This window comes from Amphibalanus amphitrite, unplaced genomic scaffold (assembly GCF_019059575.1).
Source record: "Amphibalanus amphitrite isolate SeventyFive unplaced genomic scaffold, NRLGWU_Aamphi_draft 000359F_arrow, whole genome shotgun sequence".
NCBI lineage: Eukaryota > Metazoa > Arthropoda > Thecostraca > Balanomorpha > Balanidae > Amphibalanus > Amphibalanus amphitrite.
In genome coordinates, this window is record NW_024881853.1 from 439,790 (window position 1) to 452,345 (window position 12,556).

The 12,556-nt window shown below is 50.8% G+C and overlaps 2 protein-coding genes across 2 annotated transcripts; both read right to left on the minus strand.

The window, feature by feature from the left end:
- Positions 1 to 278: 278 nt before the first annotated feature.
- LOC122389488 (amiloride-sensitive sodium channel subunit beta-like) lies at positions 279 to 3,103 on the minus strand. The gene is made up of 6 exons (XM_043381605.1): positions 2,977 to 3,103; positions 2,197 to 2,329; positions 1,656 to 1,740; positions 1,201 to 1,408; positions 758 to 929; positions 279 to 494 (listed from the first exon to the last, which is right to left on the minus strand). The coding sequence occupies exons 1-6, from the start codon at positions 3,094 to 3,096 to the stop codon at positions 385 to 387; spliced, it is 828 nt and encodes a 275-aa protein (XP_043237540.1). The 5' UTR covers positions 3,097 to 3,103; the 3' UTR covers positions 279 to 384.
- Positions 3,104 to 3,436: 333 nt separating this feature from the next.
- On the minus strand, positions 3,437 to 5,089 carry LOC122389466 (amiloride-sensitive sodium channel subunit gamma-2-like). Its single transcript, XM_043381566.1, has 4 exons — positions 5,032 to 5,089; positions 4,560 to 4,709; positions 4,172 to 4,293; positions 3,437 to 3,672 (listed from the first exon to the last, which is right to left on the minus strand). The coding sequence occupies exons 2-4, from the start codon at positions 4,706 to 4,708 to the stop codon at positions 3,437 to 3,439; spliced, it is 507 nt and encodes a 168-aa protein (XP_043237501.1). The 5' UTR covers position 4,709; positions 5,032 to 5,089.
- Between the last annotated feature and the right edge of the window lie 7,467 nt (positions 5,090 to 12,556).

Below are 12,556 nucleotides of genomic sequence, written 5' to 3' on the forward strand. Positions count from 1 at the left end.
AAGCTCGGGCGTTGGCACTCAGTTTGTGAAAATCCGGCCGGAGGCTGTTCCCTTTGTGACGTCATAACTCCGTGACCTGACATGACCCGGTCAATTTTTTATCAAAAGATGCGCAAGGTTTGCCCCATAAGGTACCCAAAATTTGGCGGCGCTGCGCGCCGCCGTTTTTGCACTATTTCCGAAAAGCCTCAGGGGGGGGGGGGGGGTTGCACCAACCCCCCCCCCTACATGGGCGAGGGCTAGTTTACAATAATCTGAGCTTGAGAATAAGACACAGTTGTCATCAACTTACGAGTTATTTTCGTTTCACCAAAATTATCCGTACTGCCCAATACGAGGCATTAGATTGCCTTATAATTGGATCGGATAAAGTCCTGGTCAGAGTTATTCTATTTGAGTTGCAGGCGTCTCCATCATTCGATGGCTGGTGTGTAGCTTGTTTGCAGACTTGTTCTCCGGGGCTGTGAAAACAACCCGCACGGCTCGCTTCTCCGCTGCAAGGGGAAGAATCTGAATTACAAACATGCAAATGTTGAACAAAAGTAAAAGTGACATGGTAAATGACACATGTGAAATATTTGTTTGTTTGATTTGTTGGGCTAGACCCTTTCGGTCTAATAAGATCATTGCAGAGCCTCAAGGATGATGGGAATTAGGGAGAGACATTGGTCTGGGCGGGCATCCTGGTGAGTCGCCGGGGCTGAGCCCATCACGAGGACAATGAGCATCCGGCGCAGGGTGTTGGGTGAAATCTTACCGGGCACCACCTGGCTGCTAGAGTGGCCGTCGAGGGGGTAGTAGCCGCACATGAAGCGGGCCGTGTCCCACGCCAGGAAAACCAGCAGCTCCGCCAACTCTACCAGCAGGATGAGAGCGATACCGAGGTAGAGGGAGAGAGCGCCGCCCAGGCTGCTGATGAACGTCGAGTACTGCAACATGGGGCCATTCATATAGGATTAAAGTGCAAATGGGCGCCCTGCCAGCACACAAGTGTCCAGTTTGTCGCCTACTCGAATACAAGTACAGCGGGGTCATGTTTCACGGCACGCAGATTCCCGACACTACCCGGTATCGGCGACAAGCTTCCATAGAAACAGCAGCGATCCCGACACTTAAGCAGTGTGTTGGCGGCGTGCTCTCAGTGTACTTACTTACATTGTACGTACGTTCTTACATTGGTCTTTATACTTTGGTACTTACCGTGTACGTGGCGCTCTCCGTGATTGAGGCGATGTTGAGGTCACGGAAGTAGACGTTCAGCTTGACGAACTCGCTGCCCCAGGCCTCGGCGATCTCTGCGGTGGTGAAGTTCGTGTGCTGCAGAAAGTCGAGCTTCTCGAGGAGGGTGCCCAGGTATTCACCCTGAGGCCACGAGGCCACCGAAGGCTGCGGCTCGTACACTGTTTCACTGAAAACGAACAGACGGGAAACGGTTTACCCGGCAATGGCAGAACATATTTGCTAAATGCCTTAGTTCGTGTGTAAGGCAATCGGCGTCAACAACAAATAAGAAATGAAGTACTTACTGCCAATGTCCCTCGATGTGCTTCCTTGCACGATGTTCAAGTTATTTTATCAATGTCATTTTCGTATTGAACAGCTGATCATTGAATGAACGGGGTCTGACTCACTAGCAGGGGCGGGGTCTGACTCACTAGCAGGGGCTGGAGCAGGTGCAGTACTCCGATCTGGACAGGGCCAGCGCCTCAGTCACGTTTGTCGAGCATCCAGAGTCCACCGCTGCAAACAACACGAAACAATACAAATAAACATAAGGCTACTAACCTGTTGCCTGCATAGGACGTCCTCCTGGAAGCATAATTACAGTTTTTCCTAAAATCTGTTTATTCGTAACATTGAGGGTAATCTGGAATTAGAAACGATTGAGTACCTATAGCATGCTAAAGAAAAAGAAACGAATTATACTTTTCAGATACCACTAGCAATTACTTATAACGAGCTGCTGAAATCGACGGCACAGGTATAGTACAGAAAATCGCTCATTTTGCTCACGCATAAGCAAAATTATGGATATTGTCATGTGCTGCCGAGAAAAATAGTTAGGACGTTCCGGCTTCTGCCCTAAAGTTGCTACAAATGCGATAGTCACACACCCGGCCGTGCCATTATCAACAATGCAACAACCAGATTTAGTCACCCGGCGCGCGCCGCTGGGGACGCCGCCGTCTCACTCACTGCCGAAGGAGAGGTCGCAGGCGGGTCCCACGTCCTGCAGCTCACCGTCCACAGTGAACTCCAGCGGGTACAGCGGGTCGTGGCAGCCGCAGTTCTTCACCAGGTGGTGCTGCAGGCACATCCTGTTACACTCCTGCAAATACATGGAATAGATAAAATGCGGCTGGATAGCAATATCTCGGTGCAGACGTTGAAGTGATGTATGAATGATGAAGAAGTTGAAGAATATATGATAAAGATGATGAAGAAGACGAAGATGGCACACAAAGCCCTTAGATGGATGAAGAACTTCATCCATCCAAGAGCTTTGTGTGCCCGGGCATAATTAATCTAAAATCAGAGTATGTAGAAACAACGTTCAAGTGACATTTCAAAGAGACAAAGCAACGCTCAGAACTAATTGACTGGTGGAGGAGGCGCAGCCCTGAGCGCTCTTTGTCTCCGAGCGAGAAGGAGAAGTCAAGATTCCTACAAGACCGACTAGTTAGACGCCTGACGTGGTGGTACAAATTCACCGAGCGCGGGCCCTCAGACTGATATGCACGTGTCATGTCACATAGGTGTGTATGTGTAACTGTAAGTACAACTGATGCAGGGTATATTGAATTAGGTGTGTTCTGAGACCACTCACCGCGAGAATAGCGCGCCCAGCTGAGACCAGATGTGCGCTGTGCAGTGTTCAGTGTGCACTAGCACTGTGCAGTGTTCAGTGTGCACTGTGCAGTGTTCAGTGTCCAGTGCACTGTGCAGTGTCAGTGGTGCGTGTGTCAGGCGTCTCACCGCGAGCGTGTAGCGCGCCTGGCTAGGGCCGACGGCTCCGGTGGTCGGATCGACTCCGTACGGCTCCAGACCGGAATCAGCCCACGTCGAGATACAGTGAGACGTGTACGGATACGGCATACGGACGATACGGGTCTGTCGGACATCGGTATGGTCAACGTACAGTTGGCACACTCGAGTCTCAACACGTACAATTGTCATTTGGAACGACGAGATTATAAGGGCTTTTACTGTTTTGACCGTGCTTTTATTTGCTTTGCTTCTCAAGTAACCATTCGAATGTGAATACTTTTCTGCTTGCAACGCCATTCGTTCTAATGAAATACTTTACCCCTGTATTTGTTTTCCCATTGAAAACAAGAAGATATTCAAGGATAATTTGTGTGCGTCTTCTAAACTAAAATGGATGGGATCTTCTCTTTTGCTATTATATTACAAAATGATGTTGATGGGGTTGATCTCACCTCAGTGATGGATATTGATGTGAGACTGGTCGGTGTGGTACCGGTCGGGGGTGAGATTCGCTCACCTCAATGATAGAGATGGAAGTGAGGCTGGTCGGGCTGACCTCCATGCCGGTCTCGGCCATCAGCGGCGTCACGTCGCTGGGGTGGATGGCCACGCGCGCACCTCGCGTCTGTGACACCGTCGACGGCATGTAGTTGTTGGTGTCGACGAACAGCACCAGACTGAGACCTGCGGAGAGAGAGGGAGAGAGAGAGAGAGAGAGAGAGAGAGAGAGAGAGAGAGAGAGAGAGAGAGAGAGAGAGAGAGAGAGAGAGAGAGAGAGAGAGAGAGAGAGAGAGAGAGAGAGAGAGAGAGAGAGAGAGAGAGAGAGAGAGAGAAGGGAGAGTCGATCAGCGATGCCAGAACCGAGAAAAGTCGAGCAAAAGCCTCTGTCCTCTCGCATTATAATACTTATCTCCGTAGAGTTCAGGTTGCCAAAAAGTATTTCAAGCATACAATTATGTAGATCCAAACCTCTCTATGTTTTGCTGTCATCACATCATAATTCCTTTTCAAGGTTACCTGTTGCAAAATGATTGGTGTTTTAAATCATAATTGCCACAAATGTATAGGTTTTGTAAACGTTAAAATGCATTAATTTACAATAATGTTGTGGTTTTCTCAATTCCGTCAATACAATGCGGCAATTCCAACAGGGCGGCTGCCCCATGATCTGAGTCGCTCTCACCGGTGTTGGGTCCTACCATGCTGGCGACCCGCTGACCGGCCTCGCGGTCCGCCGCAGAGCTGATGTTGGAGTTGAAGGTGAAGCAGTTGCCGTACTCGGGCGTCGAGAGCACGCCGAAAAACCTGCAAGGTGCCGCCATTGAGATCTTATGCGTGGTGGCTAAAGCGAGCTGATCGCTGAATACCACAACTTTTTAATCGCTGAGAAGTTGGTACCTTGCATTGGATGCGTCGATCGGCTACCAAGTTTTCCGTATGACTGAATTTACACTTAGCTTGGAATTCAAACTAACATTGTTTAGCGCATTTTGATGCAGTATATTTCCTTGGTCGTAGCTGATAACGCGTATATCTCTAGGTTCTAGTCTAGCGCCGTTCTGAGTTCTTACTCTGAGTTCAGACAGTTCCGTCCGTTGAAGGTGCAGCTCTTGATGAGCGAATTGAGACTCTGCCCCATCTCCAGCCTCGTCCCCAGCGAAACATTCATGAAACTGCGATAAAATCCTCTTCTTTTGTCATAGTCGGCGTCGACCCCCATCCTGAAAAGTAGGAATTATAGGGTTCATCTCCTCAAAATATCACGTAGAAATAAATAAAAAGTTATTACTCTTATGCTAATTGTGTGGCGGCCTTCCCAATGTTCAATAACATATTGCTGAAAAAATGATATTGAATTGGCTTCTCGTTTATCTCACAGATAACGTTGCTTATATTAGTCACCTACATATGTGACCCCAACCCCATTTGTGCATTTCAAATATGTGCATGTAGTTGGAAACTGGAAATTAGCTGCAATAATGATTGGCTGACCTGTCATTACTTTAAATGATTAACTTTTCATTTAGCTAACTGCCTGCTTACTCTGGTTGTTCATATTCCGAAGCATCGACCTCTCTCTTCCTTCGATTACTTGCCGTTCTCCCCTAGAAAGAAGGAAAATCGCTGAGCCCATGTCCCATCAATGCTGAACACGCATGGTTGAAAGGCAGGGATGCGGAGCCGGAGCCGGAGTCGGAGCCGGAGCCGCCGGAGCCGGCATATTTTGCCCGGAGCCGGAGCCGGAGCCGGAGCCGTGAAACAATATAGCCCGTAGCCGGAGCCGGAGCCGGAGCCGCCAAAAAAGGGTGCGACTCCGGCTCCTTTTTATTTTTTGAAGAGGAAAAAAAATAATTGACCTAGTTCGGTTTGACAGTACAAGGCAGTAAAACATATGGTACTTACGTCATGGGCCATCAAGTGAATGAAAAAATCCGAATATCCCCAGTATTCCACAATACGCAAACAACTTCCTGTGTGCTCTTCCCCCCCCCCCCCCACGTCTACTGCATCCCCAGAACATGAGGACCAGTCATCAGGTGACGGCCATTGTTTTCAAACCAGTACGCAGTGGACTGCGACTCCCAGCAACGTCTCATCCCACACACCCCCCACCCCTCACCCCCCAATGCAGCCGAGACGGGTGTCAGCTTACGATGGTTCACTGAACTCCGATTCGCGGCGACTGCGTTTCCAATGCCATCGCTTCCTAGCCCTTTGTTCTGCCAGTTCTCTCCGAGGTGCGTTTGCGCGGGGACGCGGTGAGCCGGTCATGGCAGAGTAACGCGTATAACCAATCCAATTTTTCTTCCACCCGTATTTAATTGATTGCGTAGGGGATCTACTGAGTCTGAGCTTGAGCCGCCGGAGCCGGAGCCGCCGGAGCCGGACCATTTTACTCGGAGCCGGAGCCGGAGCCGGAGCCGCCATAACATTTCACCTGGAGCCGGAGCCGGAGCCGGAGCCGATTTTTTTCTCCGGAGCCGGAGCCGGAGCCGGAGCCGTCTGAAATTTCCACGGCTCCGCATCCCTGTTGAAAGGTTTGCTCATTCTTTTCGGTTGTAACTCTTCAACGACTTGTTAGACAGTCGAAAGTTCGAACAAACCAATGAAGAATGAAAATTCTAAAATAAAAGTAAAACCTATACATAAGCTCTGTTTCTTCATATTCTACTCAATGCCGTATAAATAAGTTATTAAAGCGCTCCCGTTACCTGTGCTACTAGTTGATTCCACCACCGTCTTTCCATGCTCCTCTTCTGGCGTAGTTTGCTGCTTTCCTCGGATCCCTGAGCGCTACCGTTACCGATTTCCATCGCCGCCAGAGGCTCGGACGACGCGGCACTGTCCCCAGGGGTCTCGCTTCCGCAGCCCAGCTCAGCGAGATGTGCACTGATGTTGACAGAATTCTGCTCACCAAACTCTTCCAGCTCACTGCATATTCCGCTCGATAACTGGAAACAGCTCGTATTCTGCAGCAGGCTGGGAAGCGTGCCCAACTCGAAGAACATCAGCTTCATAGGCATGCACAGGCCCGGAATGAGTGAGAGGCACGCCGATCTCTGGACGAGATCCAGGATCAGGGAGTCGTCGGGCTCTGCGAACAGCTGCTGCATCAGGTCGGTGCACATGACGCTGTTCTGGTTGCAGACGGTGACGGCCGGAAAGGTGACGGCGCTGTCGTAGGCGATCGAGTAGGAGGTGGACACCGGGTAGGTCAGGAAGTCACTGACCAGCAGGCTGACATCGTTCAGCGACACGACCAGGCCGGTCAGCCAGAGGGAGCACCAGACCAGCCGGCGCAGTGGGTGGCGCGCGCGGCTGGCGTTGTTCACGCCGGCCAGGTTTGTATCGGAGGCGAACTGGGCCGCGGCGCGGCGCCATACCTCGCAGAGGGACGGACGCTCCTCTGGCGTCAGCACCGCGGCCGTCATCGCCGCTGGTCCGAGCGGCGCCGAGCGTCAGTGCCGAGTGGCGCCGGCGGCGGCGGCGGAGCGGTCACCGCCGCCGCCGCCGCCAGCGCGCGCCGATCCATAGCTCTGCGGCGGCGGCGCTCGCCACCGACCGGCCCCGGGACGGGCTGTGCGGGGCTCCATCGGCCCACTGCTCAGAAACAGACGGGTTCAGTGTTCACGAGCAAGACACATCATCGGCCGAATTTAAATGATTTTGTTTTTTATAACATATACAGCGGACAGCTCATGAGCGTTCATAAAATGTTCGTGGGTACGGTCAAGAGGGGGATGGGATGAGACACACCTAGCCACTTCGTTCCTATCTGAGTTCGAGGATCGCGGGGAAAAAACAAACTTTTGCGCCGTTATCATCATTTTTTAGGACGAGGCCCTGTCCGTGTAACGAGACATTTTCAGACGAGAAGATGTGATAGGATTTAGGGGGAGTCATTAGTCTGCTCGAGCAGGCGCTGGAGCACCGCCGGGGCTAAGCCCATCACGTGGACAAGCCAACCAGCCCCACAAACGGTCACCCCAACGCACGATGGGCCTGTTCCCGGGAACCAACTCATGTCGGATGAAGATGACCGTCCAGCCCGGATCAGGGAATTTTCTAGATCTAGATCTTTAACGATCTAGGGACGAACTCTAATCTCCTGAGGATGCAAAATGCCGAAGCGGTATGCGTGCACCGGTAGGAGAAACAGTAATTTGTACCTGACTTTGAGGTTTGAGGCCAACGGGTGATCTAAGAGGTCATGTGTCTATAAGTGCCCTAGGGTAGGCGTTTGTTTTGAGGCAAATAACGTCGCCAAAAATGGTCGCAGAGCTGCTCAATGCATTATACATGTCGAGGGAGCCTCAGAGTGAAAACTGTTGGCATAGATAACATGAACTACCTGTTCAGTGTTTATGTTATATATGCTATTAACAATGCGAAAACCTTCCTCCGGTGCCAAGCACCGATGCGCCCTGTCGAAGTCAGTAGTTCCTTTCTGCTGCGCCAGGTGGCAGGCCGGTCGGTGGCGCTAGTGTCGCGGCAGCTCAGGCGGCAGCTGAGCTCCGGCCTCCGCTGAGCTGTGACCGCGCTGCTCCGGTGGGCGTGAGCGACCAGCTGCAATGAGGTCATGGAGTGCACACACTTTGAAGCCTGAATACCTAAATAACGCCAAGGGAGCAAGGCTCCCGACATAATAATGCCGGACATCCATCAAAACTGGTTTTTCAATTACAGACAGGCCTACCTAATTAGGACACCCTTACCAAACCAAATATTAGCCAAATCATTTGAAAAAATACTAAAAAAGCTAACTTCGAAAGTCAAAACGTTTCAACAACTCAGGGCATTTCATACCAGAACCCTCGCCCGTATTGGTGTTTTGCCAGCCGCGAATGTACAAACCTATAGCGGAGAGGGGCTCCGTTGGACCCCTTGCCGTTCAACCCCTGATAAAGCTAGAGCGTCGCGGAAAAGCGAGCGTAGGTACTTCCCGTGATGAGAGGATGCCGATGATACCCAATTTTATAGTTCTAGCTCATTTGTTGACCTTCCAGTTCAGGTCAATGACCCAAAAGTCGGGGAAATCGGGACCTGCTAGAACTTCTTAACCCTAGAACGCCTAGGGGGGGGGGGGTTGTATCACCCCCCCCTGAGGTTTTTTCGAAGTGCACGCTAAACGGCTTGTCGTAGCGGGCTGAAATTTTCAATACCCTCTGGGGCAACCTTTGCGCATCTTTTGCCGAAAAAAAAATTGATCGGGTCATGTCAGGTCACGGAGTTATGACGTCATAAGAGGTACAGCCTCCGACCGACAGTTACCAAACGTGTGCGCCGAATCCCTAGGTTTTCTGCCGGTGATACCCACATTGTTTGATGGATCATAATGAAACTTCCCATGCATGTTGGGGCAAGCATTGGCTATCGTGTGGTGCAAGAAAATTGACCGGGTCAGGTCAGGTCACGGAGCTATGACGTCACAAGAGGAACAGCGTCCGGTACTATTTTTGAAAAGCGCCCGAACCACTATTTTGCTAATTCTTGTCACCTCAATGGGAATATGCAGCAATATTAGCTTCTATAGGGAGCAAATGGACCTCCCAAATCCAAAAATAAAATCAGATTTCAAAAATTTAAATTTTGATTTTTCGAATTTCTGCGGTGCCGCCGACTGTGACCTTGCCGACTTCCGGCGCTCCCAACGCGCCATTTTTAGAGCTAGGGAAACGAAATACATACCAAACGATAGAAAATTGATCAAGGAACACGATAGTGAAGGTTTCAAGTCGATATCTCCCACTGTTTTGCCGCAATCGCCGCGGAAAGTTGAAAAAGTTTGATTTTTTCGGAAAATTTGACATTTGACCGGTCATAAGTAGGTCAAATGTTGACCGAGGACCAAAAAATATACCACCAATCGCGAGATCTCGTTGAGAGCAATCCGTTGGTTTTTTCCGCTAAGCTCTACGACCTTCCGTTTCGAAACGCCAGGGGGGGGGTCGTAACAACCCCCCCCCCCTGGTCGTTCGTGTTATGAGAAATGGCCTGGTCGTGCGAGGGTTAAGGTGAGGGTAGGGCTGCGGAGTCGATGGATTTTAGGGTGACTCCGACTCCGACTCCGACTCCGGCTTCAAAAATCGACTCTGACTCCGACTCCAACTCCGACTCCGACTCCGGACGGTTCTATTGAAATCCATATAATGATATTGAAGTTCATAACGGAGATGTTTTTATTTTTTAATATCTTGCCTGAAACCATCGCTTGTGCGTTCCAAGGCTATGCGTTGCAATTATGCCTTAAAGATGCATGCAGAATTAAGAAGCAGGCTCTGGGGACTTCACCGTCTTCTGCATCTTTCGCTGAAAACGTTTGTCCAAAACGGCAAAATGGCCTTTTTCGACAAAATCTAATTTCGATCGCAGTATCGTCAATCAAACAGGTGCTCAACGTCAAATCAAATTGACGTTGAGCCATGCAGCGTTAACTCCGACTCCGGAGTCGGAGTCGGTAAGATTTTTGCGACTCCGACTCCGACTCCGACTCCGGGCAGAACTGTCGACTCCGACCGACTCCAACTCCGACTCCGACTCCGACTCCGCAGCCCTGGGTGAGGGTGTGACGGGGTTTTCGGGGTGCTGATCACGACTTTCATGTAGTTTTGATCACAGATGATATATTCATGCATTTAGGCCAGGTCGGGTCAGGTTAGGTCAGGTCAGCAAGTAGGCGGCCTACCGGGTATATTCATAGTACAGTCGTGTACAGGTTGATGGTCCGCTACTCTTTATCCACCGGGTTCCTATGGCTCAGCATTGGCAGCAGCCGCCTGGTACCGGTAGGCTGTGCCGCATGACCCGAGAGTGAAGCGGCACAGTCTACCCACGCCGTTTGACATCGGCTCGGGTCGCCGGGTGGAGCGCTTTGTAGACCAGCTTGAGCTGTCGCGTCAGACCAGCGCGGGGGGAGGGCTCGTCTCGGTGGTTGGCGTGGGCTGGCGAGTGGTGTGGGGCGTGCTGGTGGACCATGGGGGCTGGGCGGGTTTGTGTGGTCACTTGCTGCATTGCACATTTTGCGTCGCTTAACAATTGCATTCCTGTTTTTGCTAAGCACGATGCACGGAAGACCCAGCGAATATAATTTACTTTACTTATGCATTGTGCAAAACGTGATTTGGCACGGTATCGAGGCAACCATAGGTCTTGTGCCACATGTATGCATGATATTTAGGCAATACGCTTATGAAAATGGTAGATTGATCCTATTCCTGGATGCCAATTCGTATGCTTAATGTCGACATGTATTAAATGAACGAATGAATGAATCAATCAATCAATCGACAATCGACATGTAGGCATGAAACTGTATAAATGGCTCTCAACCACTAAAATCAAACCAGATCCTAACTCGGAAAAGTAGCCGGAGCCCCGATGAGGCTCGAACCGGGACTCCACGTTGAAAGTTTTGCCAATGATCCATCATCATTCCGCCAAGCTAGAGCGACCGGCACCCGAAACCACAAAAAACATTCATTGACTTTGCTGCCGACCTCCCGGCCCCGCCGCCCGCCCGGCCAGACTTTGCCCCGGCCGTGGCCACCATCCGGTGTAGCTCAGCGTAGGGGTGCTATGTAGACTGTCAAACTGACCGGTAGTGAGAGGCCCGGTTCGAGACGCTTCGCGTGCTGGATGTTTATTTCTGTGTGGGAGGCTTTGCGCTTAGTCCACTTTTCAGAAAGATTATTTAGTGACAGGTCTGTTTTCTTTCTTTGCTGCAATTCATCAGGAGACCGTATGGACCCTTACCTGTCCTTCCGCACCCCACTTGGGAGATGGGTGTTTGAACCCCCTGGGTTTTGTGAATATCTCTAAAGCGAATTTTTGGAGGGTGGATTACGATCGGTTCTGTGCGACAAGTGACCACACACACCCAGCCCCAGGTCCGCTCACTCCCTCCCCACATCACCCCCGCCTCACACCACACTCCAGCCCGCCTCATCCACCGAGCCGAGCCAAATCGACAGGCCTGACCCTTACCCCCCCCCCCCCTCCCCCCAGCCGGTGTAACGCAGCGTCCGGTCAGATCGCTCTACCAGGCGACCCGACCCGGTGTCATACCGTGTGGTTAGGCTGTGCCGCTTCACTCTCGGGTCATGCGGCACAGCCTACCGGTACCAGGCGGCTGCTGCCAATGCTGAGCCATAGGAACCCGGTGGATAAAGAGTAGGGGACCATCAACCTGTACACGACTGTACCTAGGTGTCAACCACCACTGACAGCTTTGTAACATGCTACGAAGGCACCAAAACGACTTCGTAAATGTTCAAATGAGTGGTTGCTAAGTTCGAATTCAGCTAAAAAAAAAAACTAGCCGAGAAGCATGCAAAACTGGACAAAGTGAGCCGAGGTCATCAAAGGTCAATGACCGGACCTAACCTTCCGGTGACCTTGGCATACACCCTAATGCATGGATGCAATATCAAATCACATGTTTGAACGCTTGAAACCACGAAAAGACTGCAAACGCGCGGCTAATGCGAGCCGACATACGCCGAATCCCGATTCCGGCCAAGCATAGTCTCGAATAGTGGGTCACATGTCAAAGGTCATTTGAGGCAGGATCATGCCATTTTCACGGTAGGTGTAAAATTGATCAACGCGAAGGTACCTATTGAGAGTATCGTTACGATCGGCCGCTTTTCACGCGAGCTATTTGCGAAAAACCTCAGGGGGATGCATCCCCCCCCCTGTGCCGGCAAGGGTTAACCTGTGCCGCCGACTATAATTATCGAAGGGCCAGTACCGAAAAAATAAAAACCGCAACAACGTTTTTTGTCCTCGAATTATCTACCGTTAATTAAATTACGAGCTGTATCGGGACGAAAGTAGGATGCACTATCACACGGGCGAAGTTTCTTGTATTGCGACATTACATATTATGAAGGCACAGGGTTTGCTATTTATTCGCTTACTACATACTACACATATACTCGGTTCATTATTATTATCAGTGGCGCAGCCAGGATTTCATTTCGGGGGGGGTCATCGCCTCCAAAGCGGGCCCCCTAGTGTGCGGGCCCCCCACCCATTTTTTCAGAATCTCTCCATATTTTATACACGT

Coding starts and splice junctions, on each gene's coding strand:
- LOC122389488 (XM_043381605.1), bottom strand. CDS start 3,096: ATGCCGTATCCGTACACGTCTCACTGTATCTCGACGTGGGCTGATTCC. Junction 2,330..2,976: donor AGGCGCGCTACACGCTCGCG/GTGAGACGCCTG, acceptor ATGTATTTGCAG/GAGTGTAACAGGATGTGCCT. Junction 495..757: donor TAGCAGCCAGGTGGTGCCCG/GTAAGATTTCAC, acceptor TTCCCCTTGCAG/CGGAGAAGCGAGCCGTGCGG.
- LOC122389466 (XM_043381566.1), bottom strand. CDS start 4,708: ATGGGGGTCGACGCCGACTATGACAAAAGAAGAGGATTTTATCGCAGT. Junction 4,294..4,559: donor CGGAACTGTCTGAACTCAGA/GTAAGAACTCAG, acceptor GGCACCTTGCAG/GTTTTTCGGCGTGCTCTCGA. Junction 3,673..4,171: donor CATGGTAGGACCCAACACCG/GTGAGAGCGACT, acceptor CTCTCTCCGCAG/GTCTCAGTCTGGTGCTGTTC.